This window comes from Rhinoderma darwinii, chromosome 3 (assembly GCF_050947455.1).
Source record: "Rhinoderma darwinii isolate aRhiDar2 chromosome 3, aRhiDar2.hap1, whole genome shotgun sequence".
In the NCBI taxonomy this organism is placed as follows: Eukaryota; Metazoa; Chordata; class Amphibia; order Anura; family Rhinodermatidae; genus Rhinoderma; species Rhinoderma darwinii.
The window spans coordinates 41219537-41242382 of record NC_134689.1 but is presented as its reverse complement, the minus strand read 5'-3'; the positions used below and the strand labels follow the sequence as shown (position 1 = coordinate 41242382).

General features: G+C 40.8%; 1 protein-coding gene across 2 annotated transcripts in view; it reads right to left on the bottom strand.

The window, feature by feature from the left end:
- GABRA1 (gamma-aminobutyric acid type A receptor subunit alpha1) overlaps positions 1-22525 on the bottom strand; it is a 203158-nt gene extending 180633 nt beyond the window's left edge. Inside the window, exons 1-2 of one of the 2 annotated variants that reach the window (XM_075856303.1) lie at positions 22033-22525; positions 20305-20393 (exon numbers count right to left, since the gene is read on the bottom strand). In XM_075856303.1, the coding sequence (XP_075712418.1) occupies positions 20305-20378 (74 nt within the window). In that variant the 5' untranslated portion in view covers positions 20379-20393; positions 22033-22525. Of the gene's footprint in view, positions 1-20304; positions 20394-21732; positions 21822-22032 lie in introns of those variants that run through there. The other variant, XM_075856304.1, reaches the window with a different exon arrangement.
- Between the last annotated feature and the right edge of the window lie 321 nt (positions 22526-22846).

Here is a 22846-nt window from a genome sequence, read left to right as displayed (position 1 = left end):
TCTCCCCCACATCTATAGACTTTTTAGATCTCACCATCAATTACGACAATGTCTGCAATAAATTCATAACGAGAACACATTTCAAACTAGTTGATGTTAATAGTTATATTGACTTCAGAAGCGCCCACCACCGCCCCTGGTTGAAAAATATACCTTTTGGACAATTCAGGAGGATTAGGAAAAATTGTAGTACTGACAAAGACTTCAACAAAGAATGCTTAGTCCTTGAAAAAAGATTCAAGGACAAAGGTTTCCCAATTAATCTTATAAAAGGCGCACGATCAAAAGCTTCAGAACTCACTCAAGTGTCCTGTTTGAACCCCTCCCTTAAGAATTCCAAATTAGGTACCACTAACTCTAATCTCAACTTCATCACCACTTACAACAGAGGCAACAAAACAATTAGGAACATTCTTTCCAAGCATTGGCACATCCTTAAAAACGATCCGTACCTGAAAGACACATTATCATGTAAACCGAATATCACCTTCAGACGGTCCCTAACCCTCAAAAATATTTTGGCTCCTAGCAGAGTAAGAAAACATCCTACACCTCATACAAACTTTCTTTCCAACATCAAAGGGTCATATAAATGTGGACATTTACGCTGCCTGTGCTGCAATTCCATCAGCCATAAAAAACATGATTACACATCCACAGTTACCAACGAAACCTTCACAATCCAAACTCTCCTCAACTGTGGCAGTTCCTACGTCATTTATTTATTAGAGTGCCCCTGCCAGTTGCAATATATTGGAAGAACCACTCAATGTCTAAGAACCCGAGTTAACAACCATCGGTTCAATGTAAACACCGGTTACCCCAAACACAGCATTTCCCGTCATTTCTCTCAAATGCACGATTGCCAATTTAATAAAATTAAAATCACACCAATAGAACATATCAATATTGATGTCCCAAATAGATTCAGCAAGTTAAAACAAAGGGAAAACTACTGGATTTTTAAAATGAATACACTTCACCCTTTGGGTCTAAATGACATCACAGAGTCATCTTTGGACTAATTGGTCTCACCGACTCCGTAATAAACCGTTAATAAGACACTGCTTAGATTCCCTAAGTACTCTTTTAAAAATTGCAATATCACATAGCCCAACAGAATTGATGTATAACAGTACACAATATATCTCGAGACATCCCATCTCCAAATAGCACCCCAGTCATCATTCTATCTCGGCAATGACTATACATCACTCATTGTACATTTGCGTGTTTAACTCATATTAAATCAAAATTCAATCCTCCTGTAAAAAGTGCACAAATGCCAATTGTAACCTAAACATATGTTCAAAGAATACAGGTATGGACAACCGTACCACTACTATCCTCACCCCGTAAAACTGACCAGCGTTTCCTCAAAATAAACGCCTACAAGTGACAAACTAACATATCAATCAGGGCTTCTAGCCCAAATCCATGTTTGGTATTTCGTTTCACTCACCCTCCGCCCGATCTCCATGTTTCTGTTCGGTTTAGCAGATACGTTTTCTGTTCCTGGTCCCGTCTGAGCAGTTCAACGATCTTTTGCGCAATGCGGTTCACCATGCGTTCCATCCATTGTGGAGCGCCTCGGCTTCCGTAACACATTTGGTTCCCGAGGCAACGTGCAAACAATGTAACTATCATACAGTATCGCTTTTACTTCCCAAACATAACACATAACATAAACACATTAATAAAATCATATCTACTCACCCCTATCTCCCGATGACACTAACTAATGTTTCAAGTAATTGAATGATACCGGTCCCATATACACTGCACATGGTTTTAATCTACTCCGTTCCAAAATCAATTTTTGATAGGACGTTCAGTCTTTTATTATTTATACTCTTTTTAATTGCCTTTTATTTATGCATTAAAACCTTTACTTATATTTTATTATATTAGATCGTTCCATCTGAACTTTGACCTGCTGATGTGTTTTCGCGGTTTTTTACCTAATTGTCTAATCTGAACTGGCCCTATATAAACATGTGTCTTTTTTCCTGTATCCCTATGCCTGATGAAAGCGCCAGTTCGGCGCTGAAACGCGTTGCGATTAAACAGTTTCCATAAACTCAAACTTGACCTCTGGATACTTACCTTGTCCACATTAAGCAGCAGCGCCGACATAGATCCATTTGTTTTTACCTGCATCTCTCGTCAGTCATGACAGAAAAGTCTGGAGGGATAAGACTTTTTTTTAAAAAGGGATGACTTGCATCCCGGTGATAGGGGAACCCAGGTGCTTAGTGAGGAGTTAAGATGTTTATGGGTAGTTATTTATCAGGAACCTATCAGCAGTTTTGAGGTATCAAAACCGCTAACAGGGTGATATAGGGGAGGGGAAGGGCATTTTAAACTTACTTTTTTTGTCGGTCATGCAAGTTGCATGACCAAGAAAACTAAGTTTAATTCCCCCAGAGCGCAGATCGTATGTGCCACTGAGGCGGGTATTGAGGTGCAAGCCTTGCCCCTCTGTTTTAAGTGAAGTCTCTAACGGTCCCCTGATTGACCACTAGATGCGTCTCTTATAGAGAAAGGCACTTGCGACCACCGCGATGGGGAAATCAAATGTTAAAAAAAGGTACGTTTAAAATTCCCTTTCCCTCCCATATATCACCCTGTCAGCAGGCCTTAAAACTACTGACAAGTTCCCTTTAAACAAGTTAGGGGGTGGACTAAAATATGGCAGATCCATCGGCCCCCCTAAAACTGATGAAAATCTATAGATAATGCAGGCAGGTCTTTGATAGTGGTACAATTTTAAATGTCACGTGCTTCAAGGCTCTCAGTTTAGAAAATAAATGTATTTGGGTAATTCTAGAAACTGGTTAAAGAGAGGTTTTTCGAATTCGACTGTCAGGATTTGAAAAACAGAAACTTCTGCGTCTTCTCACTGAACTAACTATTGTCTCTCTGGATTCCTTGTCTTGATTACCTAAGTGATCTCACTGATATAAAAGTCTGGTCCTAGCACTTCCTGATTGAAAGAATTCTGCCTTTATATAAACCTACAGGGGCGTAACTAGGAAAGGCTGGACCTCATAGCAAACTTTGACTCGCTCCTCCTCCACAACCCCTGCCCTCCAGACAAAAAAAATTATCAGTTCTGCGTACAATGGAAAAATACACCTAGGCCGCCAAGTGTACTCTTATTAACCTTTACTTAAAGGGTTACAAAAATTGTAACACACGGTTAAGCACTAATATTGTTACACTTTTTATCACTTAATTATGCTATTTCGTAGTCATAATATTTTATTAAAAAAACTTACCTGAAACTCAAAGCATCAGGACAGAAAGGACTTGTTTCCATCTTTTCTTGCTTACTTTTAAAGTGGAAAGGGGAGGGGTGAGTATAGCTTTTTTGTTATGTTACAGCTATCCCTGCATCCCTCCCTCCAGAGCTCCTCTTGTAGATAGTGCCACACACATATCCTTATAGATAGTGCCACACACACCCTTGTAGATAGTGCAACATACCCCCCTGGTAAATAGTGCCACTCACCCTTGTAGATAGTGCCACACAGTTGGCATTGTAGATAGCCACACATATCCCCTTGTAGATATTGTCACACTCCCCCTTGTAGATATTGCCACATAACCCTCCCTTGTAAAAAAACAATAAGAAAACTTATACTCAGCCAGTCCCGTTCCCACTACAAATGGAGAAGCAGTCTCACAGCCTCCTCAGTCCTCCAGCATATGAGCCCCCGAGATGGGACCCTTGTGTGTGCAGACAAGATCCAGTGATAAATGTGCTGGCCTATGCAGAGATCTTGTTTCAGTGCCTTATAGGCTGCAAGCCTAATGTGGCCTGTAGCCAAATTAAGGCTGAAGCAGGGAGCTGATAGCTCCCTGCTCAGCCATCGTTTTAAATTGTATCTGCGTCCAGATGACACAGATACAATTGAGTGTGACAGTCGGCTGTGGCACAGAGCCGGAAATCTGGATGACCATTGCTTGCAATGTTACTGAGGGGCCCCCCTCATGCTGCGGGCCCTGTATCAGCCGCTATGGCTTATGTAGCAGTACTTTCGACAATGTAAACCTATAGTACTACCCTTCAACAATATTAAAAAATTAGTCGGGAAACAAATCATAGACAAATACCTACAACACCAAAATCAGAAAGAATCCCATATGATTAAAATGCAGTATCATTTTATTGTTACAATTACATAAATCGTTTACACACTTTAATAATTGATGATGATGTATCCCCAATATGATCATCTACAGCTAACAGATCTTTGTATACACAAGTATTTTTACAACAGGTATGAAAGCTCTATATACAAAACAGTTAAACACACAAAATTTCTATAAAGTGCTAATTGCAATAGAGCCCCAAAAGTAAAGTGCTCTAATGGTACAGTAAAGTCACAGGCACAAATGCCAGTAATGCAAAAGTTTAGAAGGACCTATAGTCATAATCTAAGTAAAAAGAATGTAATTTCCTGGTGTAAAGTGGAAAAATTTCCTGGTGTAAACATGATGGAACAATCTGGAGAGACACTCCTATGAAGAGCTCGACGCATGTTTTGCCACCTTCATCAAGTAGTGACGTCAGACGTTAGGAACGGGCGTTGTTTCTGATTTCCCAGATGGGAAGGTTGATTTATTGCCACTGCAAGTATGCTTTCATTAGAAAGCCTCTTTTCAAATAATAGACAGCCACATAAATCTTCAAGCAGCCTCCAATGAACCTGGATGAAACTGCTCTGTTGACCTATCTCCCCTTGGTCAGGAGGAAACATGTTGGGAGAACATTCATTTATCACTTATTATTCAAAAGAGGTTTTCCTCTTTCTTGGCATTGGATATTACTGATGGAGGACTGCTATCATAAAAAAAGGGGTAGGAGGGCAACAGCCCCTAAAATTTTCATATTACCTCTATATGTAATTCATGCAAGACAAAGAAAACAAATAAATGTGAGGGAACCTCTAGAAAAGAGAAACAATAAAATAATACAGATTAATAATCCTCACAAAGGTGGACTATTTGCTGTCTTAAAAAAAAAAAAAAAAAAATATGATGAAAATGTATATTATAAAGAATATATGAAAAATTGCATGCAGTATTGGCATATGAAATCTTCATGTACACATGTCGCTTTATTAGAAATGTTTTTTTTTTTTTAAAACACAGTAAAAGTTATATTTTATAAATACTCCGGATCTACTTTTTTCTTTCTTAATATTACGGAGAACGAAATGAAAACCATTTTTGTCCAGGTGGTGGACTCCTAATAATACAACCAAAAATTTATATAAAACCTTCAAGTGGTCAGCTTCCTGCCTTTAGTCTAGTTCCTTTCTGCCTTACTCTAACAAACTGGTGCTCCTCATCTGTGTACCCAACATGGATTGTTTCTTGACAACGTCTCTGCTTCACGCTACAAACTTTTGATACTTTTGTGTACCGAGCTTTGATAGTTTATTTACCATGTCTGCGCCTCACGCTACAACGCTTATCTATGTACCGAACATGGACTGTTACCTGACTACTCTTGCTATTATCACCCAACGGACAAATTCTTTCAGCCACTGAACTCCAAATCTGCTACAAATCTTGACATGGACTAATCTATAGATCACTTGGACAAGATGAGGAATTGGATCGATCACTAACACAGGAGATAACTGAGATGTCAATAAAAGTTGAGGTGATTATCGTAGAAGATTTTAATATGCCTGATGTAGACAGGAAACAATCGCTACAGTAGGTCATCCGGTTTTCTCTCGTTTGTGTCATCCAGGAGCATGACTTGCTATCTTATTATAAATGGATCATCCCTCAAACAATTTTTGAAGCCAACCCACAAGAAAATAATTTTAGATTTAGTTTTCACTAATAAAAAAGTAGTATCAAATGTGTCTGTCGGTCACAAAAAAAATCAAGGTATTAGTCTTTAGAAAGACTGACTTAGCTAGATGAGAAGTAACTTATGTGAATTTTTGATAGGGTGGAATTTGATAGATGGAGTGCATGAACAATGGATTAAACTAAAAATAAAAGGCATTTTTATATGCAACGGAACTTTGTACCAAATATGTTACTAAAACCAAACGGAAGAATGGTTCTGGAAGTGGCAGCGGTTCTAAGTGCTAAGAAAACTGAATACATGAAATGTATGCAGACCCAAACAAAATAAAATAGCATATAAATCTAGTATCAGAGACTAAATTGATAATACAACATTCTAAAGTGTAAAATGGTGAGAAAACATTCTTTAGATACATTAGTGACAGGGGGAAAAACAAAGCGAGGCATACACACACTGAAGTGGTGGGTAAATTAAAGGGGATAAAGAAATTGCAGTCTGCAAACTAATTTTTTCTGTGTTTTCTGTTGAAGATTCATATGGGTTACCTTCACTAGACAGATATACACTGCAGCACTTTAGACACAAACATACTTATGACAGAAACATATTTATGATACACAAAATTAAAGGTAGATTAGTCAATGAGTCCAGATGGATTCCATCTAAGAGTATTACAAGAACTAAGAGTGGAGCTGGCAGCAACAGTAACCCGACCTTTTAATGAATTGATTGCTGGGAAGAGGGAAAAGTATGATAACTATGGATCAGTGAGTCTAACATCAATAGTAGGGGAAATAAAGTAATCAATTTCAGCATTAATTTACTGCTGGGAGATTGTCTCAAACAAATCAGGACTTTTTTTTTTACTTAGTAACTAAAGAGATAGATCAGTGTGGGTCTGTGGATAAAGCTTACTTGGGTTTTAGCCGAGCCATTAATACAGTATGTCACAATAAATTAATTCAAGAAATTAAAATACTTTGATTTTTACTCATAGATAGTGAAATGGTGTAAGTTCTAAGAAAGGACGTCTAATCAGAGGAGTACTGCAAGGATCAATTCTGGGTCCTATTTTGTTTAATGGATTTGTTAGTAATATTGCATATGGCCCACTATGTAAGGTATGCCTTTTTGCAGATGATACAAAATTTGTCAGGGTTTATACTTCAGAAGGTGTAAGTCAATTGCACAGTAGTTTAAAGAAAATAGAGGAATGGACTAAAGTGTGCAATGTTACATTTATTACATCAAAATCTAAAATAATGCATGTGAGGTCCAAAAAACTAAAAACAGAATAAATAGTGAGGTAATGGGGGCAACAACAACAACAACAACAACAACAACAACAGAGGAAAGGGACCTGGGAGTTATCATTTCAGATATGAAGGTATCCAAGCACTGTCACCATCAATACTGTGTACAGTGTCAGACTGGGGTGCCTAGGGCTACAGATACATGGAAGTATTACCTGTAGCTTTTTAGGCCTCAAACACATGTGCACATTTTTTGGGGCACATGATACAGTGTAAAAAACAGATAGGTTTATTCCTCTGTTCACATCTGCATTGTGGCTTCTACTTATAAAGGAAGCCACAACAATGCTCTGCCAGATGCGCTGCACAACGGACACCAGCAGCGCCGGACTGACTCTATAACTTATAATGGGGTCCATTGGGTTACGCTGTGGGTGTCCTTTGTTTTAACAATAAAATAGTATGTCAAGGATTTTGATTGTGGACTGCAGAAGGAGGATGCTATGGATTTTTACATCTAGAGCATGCTCTTTCTTCATCTTCATTTTTTTCTGGAGCATGTGAACAAGGTTTGAAAAAATCCCATTCACATGCATGGTGCATTGTACTGCTGAAACAGATCGATGCGGGTTTTTCTATTGAAGCGAAATGAAAAACAGGCTACATTCCTGATACCAAATCAGATGTATAACATCTTGACGTCCGGATTTTTTTATTCAAACACTTTATTCTCTGCTACGACAACCCCTGAGGCTATGAGAACCCATAATGGTTTGCAGCTGTCAGGGCACACTGGGAGTTGTTCTTTCCCAATAGATGAAAGCAGCGGTGGACACTGATAGCCTCTCACACGTAGTACACGTGGCGCATGGGCCACTCAAATAAGAGTGTAACAGTAGTTGCTAATACCTCCCTCATACACTGGACACAAGCCTAACACATACTACTCACACACTAGACACATACTGCACACGCGCTACTAATGCATGCTAACATATGCCAATTACATGCTGTCAAATTACACCTCAATCACTCACATTTGCCTTACTTTTGCCTAGCGCTGACTTCTGTTAGAATCCCTTTAGGCGGTAGAGAGACATCTCCTGCTGACACAAATCAACACCCTCTGATATTGCATAAAAAGACATGCCCACCGCAAACGGACCACTCACACCCAGGACACCAGCTGTACACACTTTTCCTTCACAAAGTAGGCACATGCCACAAACATATCACTCACACATAGAAAACATGTCACACAGAGACAATTCACGTGTCATACCACACAAAGACTACTCACTCATCTGATACATACTCACATACCTCCCAACCGTCCCGGATCCAGCGGGACAGTCCCGGTTTCTCACCGGGGTCCCGCCGTCCCGGGCGGTCTGCAACATGTCCCGCTGGGCGCTGCAGCAGTATCAAAACAGATGATCGCTGCTGACAGGCGCCTTGCATGCCAGACGACTGCAGTAGCGATCAGAAGAAGGCAGGAGTCTTGCGGCAGTGTTCTCACTGGGATCGATGCCAGCACGGCAGTGGACCAGTCCGATCACCTGACCTGTCATCTGACCTCACCGGTCAGTTGACAAGTCAGGTGACTGGGCTGGTCTAATCCCCGTGCCGGCATCGACATCAGTGAGAACGCCGCTGCAAGATTCCTGCCTTCTTTTGACGGTGAGTGACGTAAAAGCAGAGCGGAGAGTGGCAGCAGTAGGGCCGGCTACCTCTACCGCTCTCCGCTCTGGCAGTATTGTGGCACAAAGTATAAGGGGGTTGTGTTGCGCTACCTACAGGGGGGCTGTGTCTGGCGCTATCTACATGGGGGGCTGTGTGTGGCGCTATCTACAGCGGGACTGTGTGTGGCGCTATCTACAGGTGGGGCTGTGTCTGGAGCTATCTACAGGGGGGGCTGTGGGTGGTGCTATCTACAGGGGGGCTGAGTCTGGAGCTATCTACAGGGGGCTGTGTCTGGCGCTATGTACAGGGGGCTCTGTGTGGAAAAATCTACAGGGGGGCTGTGTGTGGAGCTATCTACATGGGTGCTGTATCTGGTGCTATTTACAGGGGGGCTGTGTGTGGAGCTATCTACAGGGGGGCTGTATCTGGAGCTATCTACAGGGGGGCTGTGTTTGGCACTATGTACAGGGGGGCTGTGTGTGGAGCAATCTACAGGGGGGCTCTGGTGGATGATTTTTCCATTGACCGGTAGCAGAGTAACACAACTGGAAAAAAAAAATCCCCATCATGTAACTCTGCCACCTGTCAATTGAAAAGTCATCAACCACAGGGTCTCCCTCTTGACTTTCATTGTTCTCAGCCATTTGGTTTGTCCTGCAGCTGCTGCCGCCGTGATGAGCAAATGTTATACCCAAGATAGGAAAAGTAACATAAAGACGATATAACCTGAAATATAATATCTGTGATATCCAGACAGTCTAGAGATCCGCAGTGACAATATGCGCTTGTTATTTGCAGAAGGATCTGCCCGTGATTTTATGTGTTTATGCGGGATATTGGGCGTGGTTAGGGGCATGGCTTAAAAATTACCCTCTTTTCCTAATTCAAAAGTTGGGAGGTATGTACTCAACTCACACATAGGATAATACCACACAAGCTCCACTCACATATTGGACACATCCTGTACATATGCCACTCATACATAGAATGCATGCAGCACACACTACTCATACACTCATGCAGACAGAGAGACCCCCGTCTACTCTGGGTCCCTGAAAGGGGGGCCACAGCTACACCTTACATTTGAATCATGGGCTGGATGACATATAGGATAGGAAGTCATTCTTACCTAGACCTATATGCCTGTGGGTGTGGGGTAACTGTTTTGCAGATTCCTCATGTTCCTGCCGCTGCGCTGCTTTAACTGCAAGATGTGAACAGACACCAGGGAATTGACATGCTGCACAACGTGACGTGCTGGCAGCAAAGTGACAGGCAAGGGAGGTGCATGGCTGAAAGGAGGAGATATTTGGCTGCCCTATGCCTACAACAGTGTACTATCATCTCAGCCGACTCTGCGACTATATAATAAACTACCAAGTTTACTATTTGGCCACATAAACGATGAAGATGGCAATACAATTTATAGATTATGATGTGCACCGCCCAGGGCCTGGGGGAGTTAAGGGGGACTGAGGAAGGCCCAACGGGGAAATCACCGGCTCCCCAGTGGGTGAGGACGAGTCTATCTGTGTACTGTTCTCAAAAAGTAATCAATAAACTAAAAATTATACACAGGAGGGCAACTAAAGTGGTTTATAAACTTCATAACAAAACATATCAGAAAATACTTAAAAATGAAACATTTGCAGCTTAGATGAGAGAAAGAACAGAGGTAATGTGATGAAGTATATAAAAGGTACTGATAAAGTTCAGGATAGCAGAATTTTTCTTTCAGAAAACAATGGTTTCTGGACTAATATGGCACACATTGAAATTGGAGGGAGAAAGACTAAAATGTAACGCAAGAGAAAACTTTTTCAGAAAGAGTGATCGATCCATGGAACAGTCTTCCAGCAGTTGTTATGACGACACGTACAGTTAAATTGTCATTTACTTTTCAACAAGCTTTGCCTAAATGAATAGTACAAGAAAATATAAGACGCTTTGTAATATATCTTTTTAGCAAAAAAATGCTTCTTTCTCTTCTTATGACATTCCCCTTCAGCTGTTCACTCACTCTGAATTTACAGTTTTTTCAGTCTCTGCAGAGTGACAGAGGGGCAGAGAGAGATACACAGAGATGCGGCAGCAGCTTCTAGTAAGTGTTGTATCTTACCTAATTGCTGGATTGACAGCTACACTGCTCATTACTGCTGTGTAATGTCCTCCATGTTGCTGGAGCTTCTAGAAAGTGTTATATTTCACACAGTGATGGATTCACAGCTGCACTGCTTATTATTGTTGTATGATGTTCTTCATGTTCCTGCAGCTTCTATATACAAAATGTGATATATAAGAGATAGTGGAGCAGGATTCTCCTCCTCTTATCTGTGTGCAGTGTATAGAAGACATGGTAGTCATTAGGCTCCACCCACCAATTCATATAAAACTGAGAATTAGCAATAGGACCTGCAGAGGGGAAAACTGCTAAAAAAAAAAAAAGTCATATATTGGGCAGAAATTGTGTTATTCCTCATGTATACGCAGGTTAGGTACTATTTAAAGAAGTGATCCCCAACCAGGCCACGGACCAATACTGGGCCGTGGATCATTTGGTACCGGCCCGCAGTATGTGGTATTTACCCCGGTAGCCGCAGTGAATTTGGGATGATGACATTCCTGGGATGACATTTTATCCCAGGAGACTGATGCAACCTGTATTTGGCTGAATGAATATATAGACTCCAAACAGAGTTGTGTTAATGGCTGGAGACTGCTTTAAAGCACCATTGTCCCCCCAAAAATCATCTAGGCAGCTCCATATACAGATAGTTATAGCACAAAGAGACAAAAGAGCTTTTAACGCCAATGTATCAATATATAAAAAGTTATACATTTTATTTGGACAGACAACATATACATTAAAAATAATACAAAAGGTATGACTCTAGTAAAGTTACGGAGACCGCACTCACAAACTGCTACACACTATAATATATGGGCAAGCAATACCCACCACTGTATGGACCACCCCACAGTTAAAGTTAAAGACAATGCATAGCATAGGGTTGAATGGTCAGATCAAGGGACTTACCCATGTGTGATGTATTGGGATGCATACTGGCGATGCATCTGACATGTGAATGTCTGTGATTATCGGCCCGGGGACACATACCGTTACAGATCCCATTGTCCTTGATTCGGCGGTGCTGTGCGCATGTCCGCTGCGGCGGCTGGCTGCGGGGCATCCCCCCTCCGTCTCCGTGTGCGCATTGCGCATGTCCGGAACTCCCGTCACGCGTCGGGATTCCGGATGTGTGCTGCCGTGCCTGGAGCCGGATGTGGGGCTTGCCTCACTTCCGGCTGCTTCAGCGTTCATGCGCCGCTGGGCACAATTGTAATCAATGGACATGGACACTATAAAGGGGTAGTGGTGGGACATACATAGTTACACATCCCCTTGAGGAAGCTTTTCGTGGCGAAACGCGCGTCGGGGTATACGGCGGAGCAGACACTCTTTCACCTTCTGTCTCACACATGGGTAAGTCCCTTGATCTGACCATTCAACCCTATGCTATGCATTGTCTTTGACTTTAACTGTGGGGTGGTCCATACAGTGGTGGGTATTGCTTGCCCATATATTATAGTGTGTAGCAGTTTGTGAGTGCGGTCTCCGTAACTTTACTAGAGTCATACTTTTTGTATTATTTTTAATGTATATGTTGTCTGTTCAAATAAAATTTATAACTTTTTATATATTGATACATTGGCGTTAAAAGCTCTTTTGTCTCTTTGTGCTGTATTTGGCTGCAGCGGAGATCACATGGGATGAAGCGTCATCCCAGGAGGCCGGCCCCCTGACGTCATCCAGGCCGGACTCCTGGGATGACGTTTCATCCCATGTGAGTGCCGCTTCAGCCTATAATTGGCTGCGGCTGTCACATGGGATAAGTGGTCATCCCAGGAGGCCGGCCAGGAGGAAGAAACGGACTTCTGAGTAACCATAAGATTTTGTTTTCTGAGTTGCGTTTTTTGTGGGGGAATCGCTGCGATTTCGCCACAATAAACGCAATAACTGCTATTTCTTGTGAATTTTACCTCCCCATTGATTTCACTGGGGAAAACCCGCAACAAATAAGCAGCGTTTACGCAAATGCAATTGACATGCTGCGGAATAAAACTCTGCACCACATGTCAATATCTGAGCGTTTTTTCCACTCGCTATACACGCAGCGTGTGGATGAGATTTGCTGCTACTCTATTATGCTGGGGATTTTCCGCAAAAAACATTCTGTTGCAGAAAACCTGAAGTATTTACACAACATGTGAACTGACCTGAAACTCCCTCCACACCCCCCCCCCCTCCACACCGGTCCGTGAAAAAATTGTCTTGCATGAAACTGGTCCTCGGTTAAAAAAAGGTTGGGGACAGTTGCTTTAATGCATTCAAGAATGCTTGGCACAGACATATTGCTATTATTAAAAAAATGTTTAGAATGAAAAAACTAAGGGGGATATAAAACCCAAATAAATAAATAATTATGCATATATGTATAACAATATACACACAAAAGGGGCAGACTCGATTTATGTAACAGAAAGGCAATAGAATGTGTTTATTCACAAACTGGTGTGATTTTTAATGCAAACAAGTACCATTTGTGTGTCAGGAAAGTGATTATTTCCCCATGGCAGGTTTTATGGAAAACCTGGAAAAAGCTTGGTTTCTGGAGTATCAAAAGAAAGGCGAGCCTCATACCATCGAGACAGTCCAGGGATAGTCTAATGAGACTCATAAGCTGCCAGTAATAGCCATTTAAGAAGAATTTAAGTTGTTCACACAAAGCTCCAAGTCAGCCTGTGGGAGCCTCAAAGTTCTTTGAATGTTGTAACACACAAATGGTTCTGGGCATTAAGGGCATGTTCAGACTTAGCTATTTACTGTGTAATTGTCGTGCAGATTTCGTAGAGCAAATCTGCAGCAATTGACAGTACAATACAAGTGAATAAATACCCATCTATATGTAGTGGGGGGAAAAAAAGCAATAAAAGCAGAGCATGCAATAAAAAGGCTGAAACCTGCGGAAAATCCGCTGTGAAATCCACCGTTTCTGGATACACCCTCCCATATGCGAATTTTGCCGCAGATTCGTTGCGTAATTGCCGCAAAATTGCATCAAAATCCAAAGCGGAATGTTTGAACATGCCCTAAGACTTTCAACTAATGGGTAGAAGTGAAGTTGCTCCAACCTTGCAGAATTTAAAAATGAGACACGTGATCCATCAATACGCTTCCGACAAATTCTTGGGTATTCAGGCAAATGTATGAAACGTGATTATAACAAAGTGTTGCGTACCAATTGGGAAACTCTACTTCAAAATGAATCTAAGAGTACATTTTTTCCCTCTAATTTGCAGAATAAAATTCAGTTTATCTCTCGTTTTGGTCAACATTGTGAGACACTAATTGGCAACACCTGACCCTTTGTGATGAGATCTGTAAAATGATAAGTGTTTAGGGTAAGGCCACACCGAGCGGCCCTGACACGGTCACAATGTGGCTAACAACCGCGCCGGCACCATGTTCGGTGTGGCTGTCAAACAGCCTGTTAGTGGCCACACGTTAATGCGGGTAAACCATCCCTTTATCTGCAAAATCGTGCGGCCATGAATGAATACACCCTTTATGGCCGCACGAGTTTGCAAATTACAACAACTTACCCCCATTCATTCTCTATGGCAGCGCCGGAAAAAGCCGAAGACTGCACTCTGCTATCTCCAGCGCTCCCATAGAGAATGAATGGAGCGGAAGTGCGCATGCGCATGTAACCGGAATACCCCATAACAAGGTATTTGACAGCCGCTCCTACATAGTGCCAGTGCGGTTGTTGGCCGCGTTGCGACCGTTTCAGTGCCGCTCCGTGTGGCCGTACCCTTAATGTCTATACATGCCCCAAATTTGCGTGATCTTTTAATAAAATCTGAGTTCGAGAGATCGGAAAAAACTACGATATTGTGACCCACAAAAAAGCTGGAAGGGATTAAACAGGCCTAGTTCACACTGAGTTTTTTGCAGGAAGAAAAATCTGCCTCAAAATTCCTTCATGAATTTTAACCTGCCTGAACCCGCTTTATCGTGTTTTTTGCGGCGTTTTTCGGCCGCGGACCAAAAATGCATGTGTATACATGAGGAATTACACTATTTCTGGCCATTATATAACTTGTACTCTGCATTATTTAGCAGTTTTTTCCACTACAGGCTCTTTCTTTAGTTCTCAGTTTAATCTGAACTAGTGGGTAACTAACCTTTCAGTTGACTTTTCAGAATAAGCTTTCATATGTGTGTACATGAGGAATAATACTATTTCTGGCCATTATGTGATTTGTATCCTCTATTTGTTAGCTGTTTTCCCCTATGCAGGCTCTATCTCTAATTCTCCGTTTTTCCTGAGATTACGGGTGAAGCCTAACGGCTATGATGTCTTCTATACATAGTACATAGAGAAGAGAAGATCCTGCTCCCCTATCTCTATCTATCAAATATATATAGAATCAGCAGCATCATAAAGGATATTATACACTAGTTTTGAGCAGCCTAGCTGTGAATCCAGCACTGGGGTGAGATAAAACCATTTAGGATGCTTACAGTCCGGTCAGATTCCGCCTCAGATTCTGACACAAATTTGCTACAAAGCCACAACAAATCTGCGTCAAACTCCACATATGTTAGGGAGCATCCAGACGTGACAGATTTACTGTGTATTTATCGCCGGTTACACCCTATGCATTGCAAAGGGTGAAATCCGCTGTGAAAATCCACTGTTTTTCCACACAAGAATGAGCATGCTGTGGATTTGAAGATCCACAGCATGATTTGCTTTCAGTTCTGATTTTTTTCCACTACATTTGGATAAGGTATTTAAAACGGAATTCACACCACAAATTCTCAGCAAATCCACCTTGTCTGGATGCACCCTAAATTGAAGCTGCAGCAGTATCTCTGTCTGTCTCTCTGCCTCTCTCTCACTCTGCCTCTCTCTCACTCTGCTTCTGTCCCGCCCTCCCCTCTCTATGGACTTCTATGGGCAGCATGTAACCTGATATAACCTCAGTGAGCTGATAGTTGATCTTGATGGATAGTTGATCTTGTGCACGAATTAAAAAGGTGTGGAAACTAATGTAGACATTCCAGATCAATTCTGCAACGTCTGGCCATGCCCTAAGCAGCCGATCAGATATTTTTTTTAATTAATTAAAATAGTGAAGAATAGTCAGAATACTAGTTACAAATTTGAGTGAGCAAATAGTTTTTATTTTGGTCAAAAACAAGGTAAAGCTTTTACATTCAAGTATAAGGAAAAATGAAAACATTTATTTTTAAACAATTTTCTATTTTAAAAAACTTTTTACTTTATACTATTTTTTAGGATTTCTCCCTCCCCCCCCTGATATTCTTCTATTTACTCTCCCTCTCAAAAATATTAATGTAAATTGACTCTATATGAGATATAACATTTCCATTGAAAATAAAATTACTCTGGAAACCCACAGCAGGACCAATACTTACATACAGTTATCCATATTAACATCTAGTTTTTCTACTACCACCAACAAACCTGATTATTGCAGATTATGACTTTTCCTTCCCCCCAAATACTAAACTTTACACGAAAACTATTGGTTCTTCAATATACTGTAACCGAATGCAATGTAGGAAATTTCTACATGAACTATGATCAAGTGGAAATCTGAAAAACTATAACATTGATATATAAGTACAATTCCAAATCTGCGTTCCCAGAGCAGATCATTAAATATGGCCTCACTGTTTTCAGGTGTTATCCAATACTCCTATACACTAGAGTTGAATACATATTTGCCATAGAGCATCAACCAATAGCTGCCATAGGGAGAAGGATCTTGTTTCTGGTAAGGCCATGTTCAGACGTGGCGGAATTTTTCCGCTGCAAATGTTGGTGCAGATTTGGGGCAATTACGCAACAAATCTGCACCAACATTTGCATATTTGACAGGTAATTCAGACGTTGCAGATATCACAGCGGACTTGCCATAGATTTCAGTTTTTGCATTGCAAAGGCTGAAATACGCAGTGAAATTCTGCTTCTTCTCCGCAATGGAATGAGCATGCTGCGGAGGGAAAAATCTGCACTGCAGCCCGATTTCCGCAGTTATTTTACGCAACGTCTGAACTAAGTTTCCTAAAAATTTATAGAAACAAATGTAAAAACGGCTGCTGCAGAATTCCACTGCGGACTGTCTGCAGCGGAATGCAACAGCAATGTGTCCTGAATGTGCCCTTAGGGTGTGACCACTGTCCGCATCAATGCCGCAAAGAATCTGCGTTGCAGATTCTGTTGCGGCTTTGCATAAAATGGGCATTAAATTAATAGCCGATGCGTATTGAGGGGAAGAGGGCTTCCCTTCTCTCTATCAGCGCAGGATAGAGAGAAGGGACAGCCCTTTCCCTAGTAAAAGTAAAAGAAATTCATACTTACCCGGCCGTTGTCTTGGTGACGCGTCCCTCTTTCGCCATCCATCCCAACCTCCCTGGATGACGCGGCAGTCCATGTGACCGCTGCAGCCTGTGATTGGCTGCAGCCGTCACTTGGACTGAAACGTCATCCCGGGAGGCCGGACTGGAGGAAGAAGCAGGGAGTTCTCGGTAAGTAGGAACTTCTATTTTTTTTACAGGTTGATGTATATTTTGATCGGAAGTCACTGTCCAGGGTGCTGAAACAGTTACTGCCGATCGTTTAACTCTTTCAGCACCCTGGACAGTGACTATTTACTGATGTCGCCTAGCAACGCTCCCGTAATTACGGGTGCACACAAGTAGTCACCCGTAATTACGGGAGCCCCATTGACTTCCTCAGTCTGGCTGTAGACCTAGAAATACATAGGTCCAGCCAGAATGAAGAAATATCATGTTAGTAAATGGAGAAATTCCGCAATGAGTCCGCAACAAGTCGGCTACACGTCCGCAACAGTCAGTGTATGCTGCGGACACCAAATTCCGCACCGCAGCCTAAGCTCCGCAGCGGAATTGTCCGCAACGTGTAAACGGACTCAACCACAAAGATGTGGAAGGCAATGGAGAAACGTGTACGCTGCGGATTTCCGCTGCGGACTGTCCGCAGCGGAATTCCAGAGCAATTCTGCCACGTCTGGTCATGCCCATAGTGTTCAGTAGCAGAACTGAGTTGTGTTTTATATGATGTCATTGATACATATACATTTTATATGTTCTGTAATATTCCCTTGATGCCATTAACCTTACCCCCACATCTCATATCATACCTCAATAGCAAAATATGCATATGCAAGTTATGGCATGAAGTTTTCAATGTTTGTAGGGTGGAGCAAACAATTCACCATAAACACAAAATAAATATAACTATCTACTATTGAACTTCAGTAAATGTTTATTCTCATATTACAATGTATTGTATGCAGTGTTTTAACACACTATATGCCACAAGATGCAAGTTAACAGCTTACTGCATCATTTACTTTTTTATATTCCAGTTTTGTGAATTACATTTGTTGTCTAGAAGCAGCACTTTATAAATACTTATTGTCTGTCTACAAACTGATGTGACACAATTCTCAAGGAGACCAGAAGGGCATCAAGATTAAGGTGAATCTCAGCTACAAGAACACCTTAGTGACTGTGATCAGAATGAATAGGCAATGCAACCAGAATGGGCAGGGAAACCACTTGAAGATAGAAAATGATGGATGAGAAACAACATGAGCTGAAAATTTGTGATAAGCAATAATTATAACCTTAATAGGGTTTTTGGCTTCTGAATTTAAGCTGTATTCCCTGATCAAACACCAATGAATTTATCTTGAGACAAACTGAATGGTAACAGTTAATATTCTTGTTTCATGAATTGGTAAGCTAATGAAGAGATTAGAGTTCTTCACATTAGAATACATAGTTTCCATATTTTAGTCCAAGAACAATTAATAAATTGTACTAATGAGGACAACACATGACAAGTATCCATTTACCTAACATATGGGTTAGTACATAAGAACCCTGTATATGATAATAAAGTAATATCAGCACTGAGAATATCACACCTATGCTCTTTGATTATATTATAGTAATGCAATGTTGATGACGCTATTATTGTCACTGTGTATATTTCAACTTGATATGTATTTTCTTTGCTATTCAGTATTTATTGAAAATCAGTATACCTCACCCTTACCATATACTAAAACACTGTGCACTGACTCCATCTACAGGTCATTATCATACTGGCACGTGTTTTCTTTCTATAGGACTGAAGCATAAGCGTTTCACTATGGCTATAAAAAGCATGCTTCTAAGAAAATCTGCTTTATTATCTAGATAGAGAGAGAGAGAGAGAGAGAGAGAGAGAGAGAGAGAGAGAGAGAGAGAGAGAGAGAGAGAGAGAGAGAGAGAGATAGATAGATAGATAGATAGATAGATAGACTACAGAGATAGATAGATAGATAGATAGATAGATAGATAGATAGATAGATAGATAGACTACAGAGATAGATAGAGAGAGATAGAGAGAGAGATCGATCGATCGATCGATCGATAGATAGATAGATAGATAGTAATCAACTATATTATCTGGCATATAAAATCAAGTCACCAGCATCATAAAAAAGCAAACAAACAATAATAATAATACAGGTCATAGGTGTATAATAAACTATGTGAGCATTATCAGCAACAAACTTTGTAATATTAAAATGCACAATGGGTACAAGTACCAATAGAGAACACATGCAGTAGGGGTATTAAAAACTAGCAAAATAAATCTTTCCGTATCCAGGGTAGTCTATTCCTGGATTTATGAACTTGTATGCTTCCCACTGACCCTATCTTGCTTTCAAGAGAGACAAACATGTGTTAAATAAAATATGCTGTAGGCCTGTAGCAGAGATCCAGTTCACTGGTATTTGCCTCAAGCAATAAACAAATTAAATCCAAACTCATCACCAGCTTTCTTCTCCTGACACCCTGATGACTATTGGTTAATTCCAGGCCCCTGTGCTACCAGTAATACTTAGAATTAAAAAGAAAAATATAAGCAGAATATTGGAAAGGCATATTTTTTAAAAAGCATTAAAACTTTATGTATATCTACGACAACTCCTAATACCGTATACAAGTATTGAGTGCAATGACCTCTCCAACTGCAGGCTTTGCTGATGCTACATTTATGTCATATGCAAATGACAAGTACCAATTAGGGGTAAAAAAAAAACAACTATTCCTACTATTAATATTTGTTGGCCATCATTTGCAGTTTGGGAAATATATACACATATATATATATACATATGCATACATTGAGTCTTTATTTTGTATTATGTGTGATAAACTCTTCAAACACATACAAAGTGGTGACATGTGTAAGTGTAGGATGCAATAATATAGTAAAATGTTAAGGCTTTGGACTGGTTAGGTTGACTGATGGATACATATATTGGGCTTTCGATACATACACTGTTTAAAATGCAGTAACAATGTGTCATCTTCTGCAGCAGTTAGTCATGACAGCGAAGGCTACTTACCTTATTCCTGTCATTGTATTTAAAAGAATTGTCCAGGCCCAAAGACAATCAATGAAGATGTTTTTTCTTCTCATAATGAATGACTGGGGCTGTAAATTAACATAATCACAGTCAATAGAAGAGCATTATAAAGTTTTGCCAACGCTTTAAACATTTTAGAACACCTTTCATTGTGGTATAACAAATAGAATGGACACATAATTTGGCAACCTGGGAATAAATACTCAGAAAATATATATATACACACACTCACACACATAGATAGATAGATAGATAGATAGATAGATAGATAGATAGATAGATAGATAGATAGATAGATAGATAGATAGATAGATAGATAGATAGATAGATAGAGATATTTATATACATATACTATGGTGGTGGACCTACAAACCAATGTAGATGCAATTCCCAATATATGAATTGTCCTTAATTATGTGTCATTTTTTCATACCCAACTGATTCCCCGGCCAGAAATGTAGAAGAAGTGAGTCAGCTATGGATATTCTTGAGAGACATCAGGATAGAACTTCACCTCAATGCGGTTTTAGAAATATATTCATACTTGCCAGCTGAAGGTATTTAAACAGCAGCTCTCTCATGTCAAACTCACTTAATCTCCAATGCTGCTCTTTAATCTCATTATTTTAATACCCCATCTGTTACATGTAGGTTGCATTCCTTGACACATGACCCCATTATACTGTACACATGATATAATATATCCCTAGAATAAAACACAGGTGCATTTGTTCCATTAATAACCCCACATCCTTCAGGAGCTTTTCTCCTGGCTGGTTGGTGAGGGGGGGGGGGGGAATGGGGGGTGGGGGTTCTTCTCACACTAAACTCACACATATTCCCAACACAAACTCAAGCAGGTTAAAGTTTCCATATAGTGACTGGAAAGATATTTACGCCAATGCAATTCACAGTTATCTAGGTGAAAGTTGCATTGGATAGACAGCCATTCACAGGTTCCATCAGTAATAACCAAGTCATATTCGCACCTCGGTGAACCCGCATTTTAGGGATGATAACTGAGATTGTGTCTTACAGTAAAAAAGAAATAAACCTCATAATTCAACCAACAGCACTTGAAATCGATGAAAACACACAGTTAGATGCACTGCTCCCATGTCAACACTGTGTTACAACAGACCTGAATGGCAAACTGCTTATGAATAAAAGAAGCCTCCATTGTGAATGTGACAGCCCATGCTGGAGGAGCTGGGTATAAACGTGCTGGAGGTTTTATCATGGAAGCATATATATATATATATATATATATATACTGCTTCACTGTAGCATGCAGTGCAAAACACAGACGTACAGTCCAAATCTCCCTTGTCTTCCTAGAATCTGCGATTTCTTAGAAACAAATGGCACAGCAGCGACCAGAAACAAGGCACAAGGCACAGGGCTTACCTTACATCTGTTCTGCTCATTGTTTTTGGGGCACGGACTTGTAGATCACACAATCCCCATCAAGTTCCCAGCCAGATCCATTTGCATTGTTCTCCACCCCCTATACCCCCCCCCCCCCAGACTTGTTTAGTCAATCTCTAATACCAAATAATATACAAGTCATCTCCAAAACTGTTCATCGATCGCTGCAGATGAGAGGAAAATGGTTACAGTGTAGCGTTTTGTAAGAAAGAAAAAAATCTCCCTCTCGTCCCTATAGGAACCTTAGTGATGACATTTAGGAAATAGACGAGTCCTTACCTATGACACCACCTCGGATCTGGAGTGGGGGAAAAGAAAGAGGTCGCTTTTAAAATCCAGTCTTGTGAAAGTGACTTGAGATCCAGGGAAAAGCAGAGAGACAGAGAAAGAGGAGAGAGAGAGAGAGAGATAGAGGCTGATGCTGGGAGTTGTGCTCGGCCCTGCCTCTCACTCATCCAGCAGCAGCAGCAGAATCAGCAGCGCATCGCTGCTCCCTCCTCGCGATGCACCCCCCAAATTCCTTCCCAGTTTGGAGATCGCAGCTACAACAATGCTCCCCCCCCCCCTTTATTCTTTTATTTCCAAGACGGTCCCGAGGTAAACCGGATGTGAAATAAGCCGTGACTCCATGCCAGAGAGATTTTATTTTAGAAAGGAAGGTGGTACCAATCTCTCATCTATAGACCAATCCGCCCATTTTTTTTAATATGCAACACAATTTAACTTGCATTGCTCTCGCCCTTAATCCCTTCCTCTGGATGCCGGATCAAATCCTCTGGCAATCTGCAGCTGTTTTTGTGATGCAATTTGCAGCGAAAAGCTTATTTGGGGAGGGGTGGTGAGGGGTCGGATCAGTTGATCTAATGTTAGATTACTCTGCTTGCTTAGTGGATAAATAGTGAAGAGGATGTTAAACACTGCAAAAGTATTCTGCTAAGGCATATCCATATTCATGCAGCACTATGCCTATCTGTGTGATGACTACTTGCCTGTAACTGTAATGGGCATTGTTTTGGGCATATTGTAGCATCACTTTCGTTATTATCAACACATCATTTAGTATTTGATGCAGTAAGTAAAAAGAAATGACATG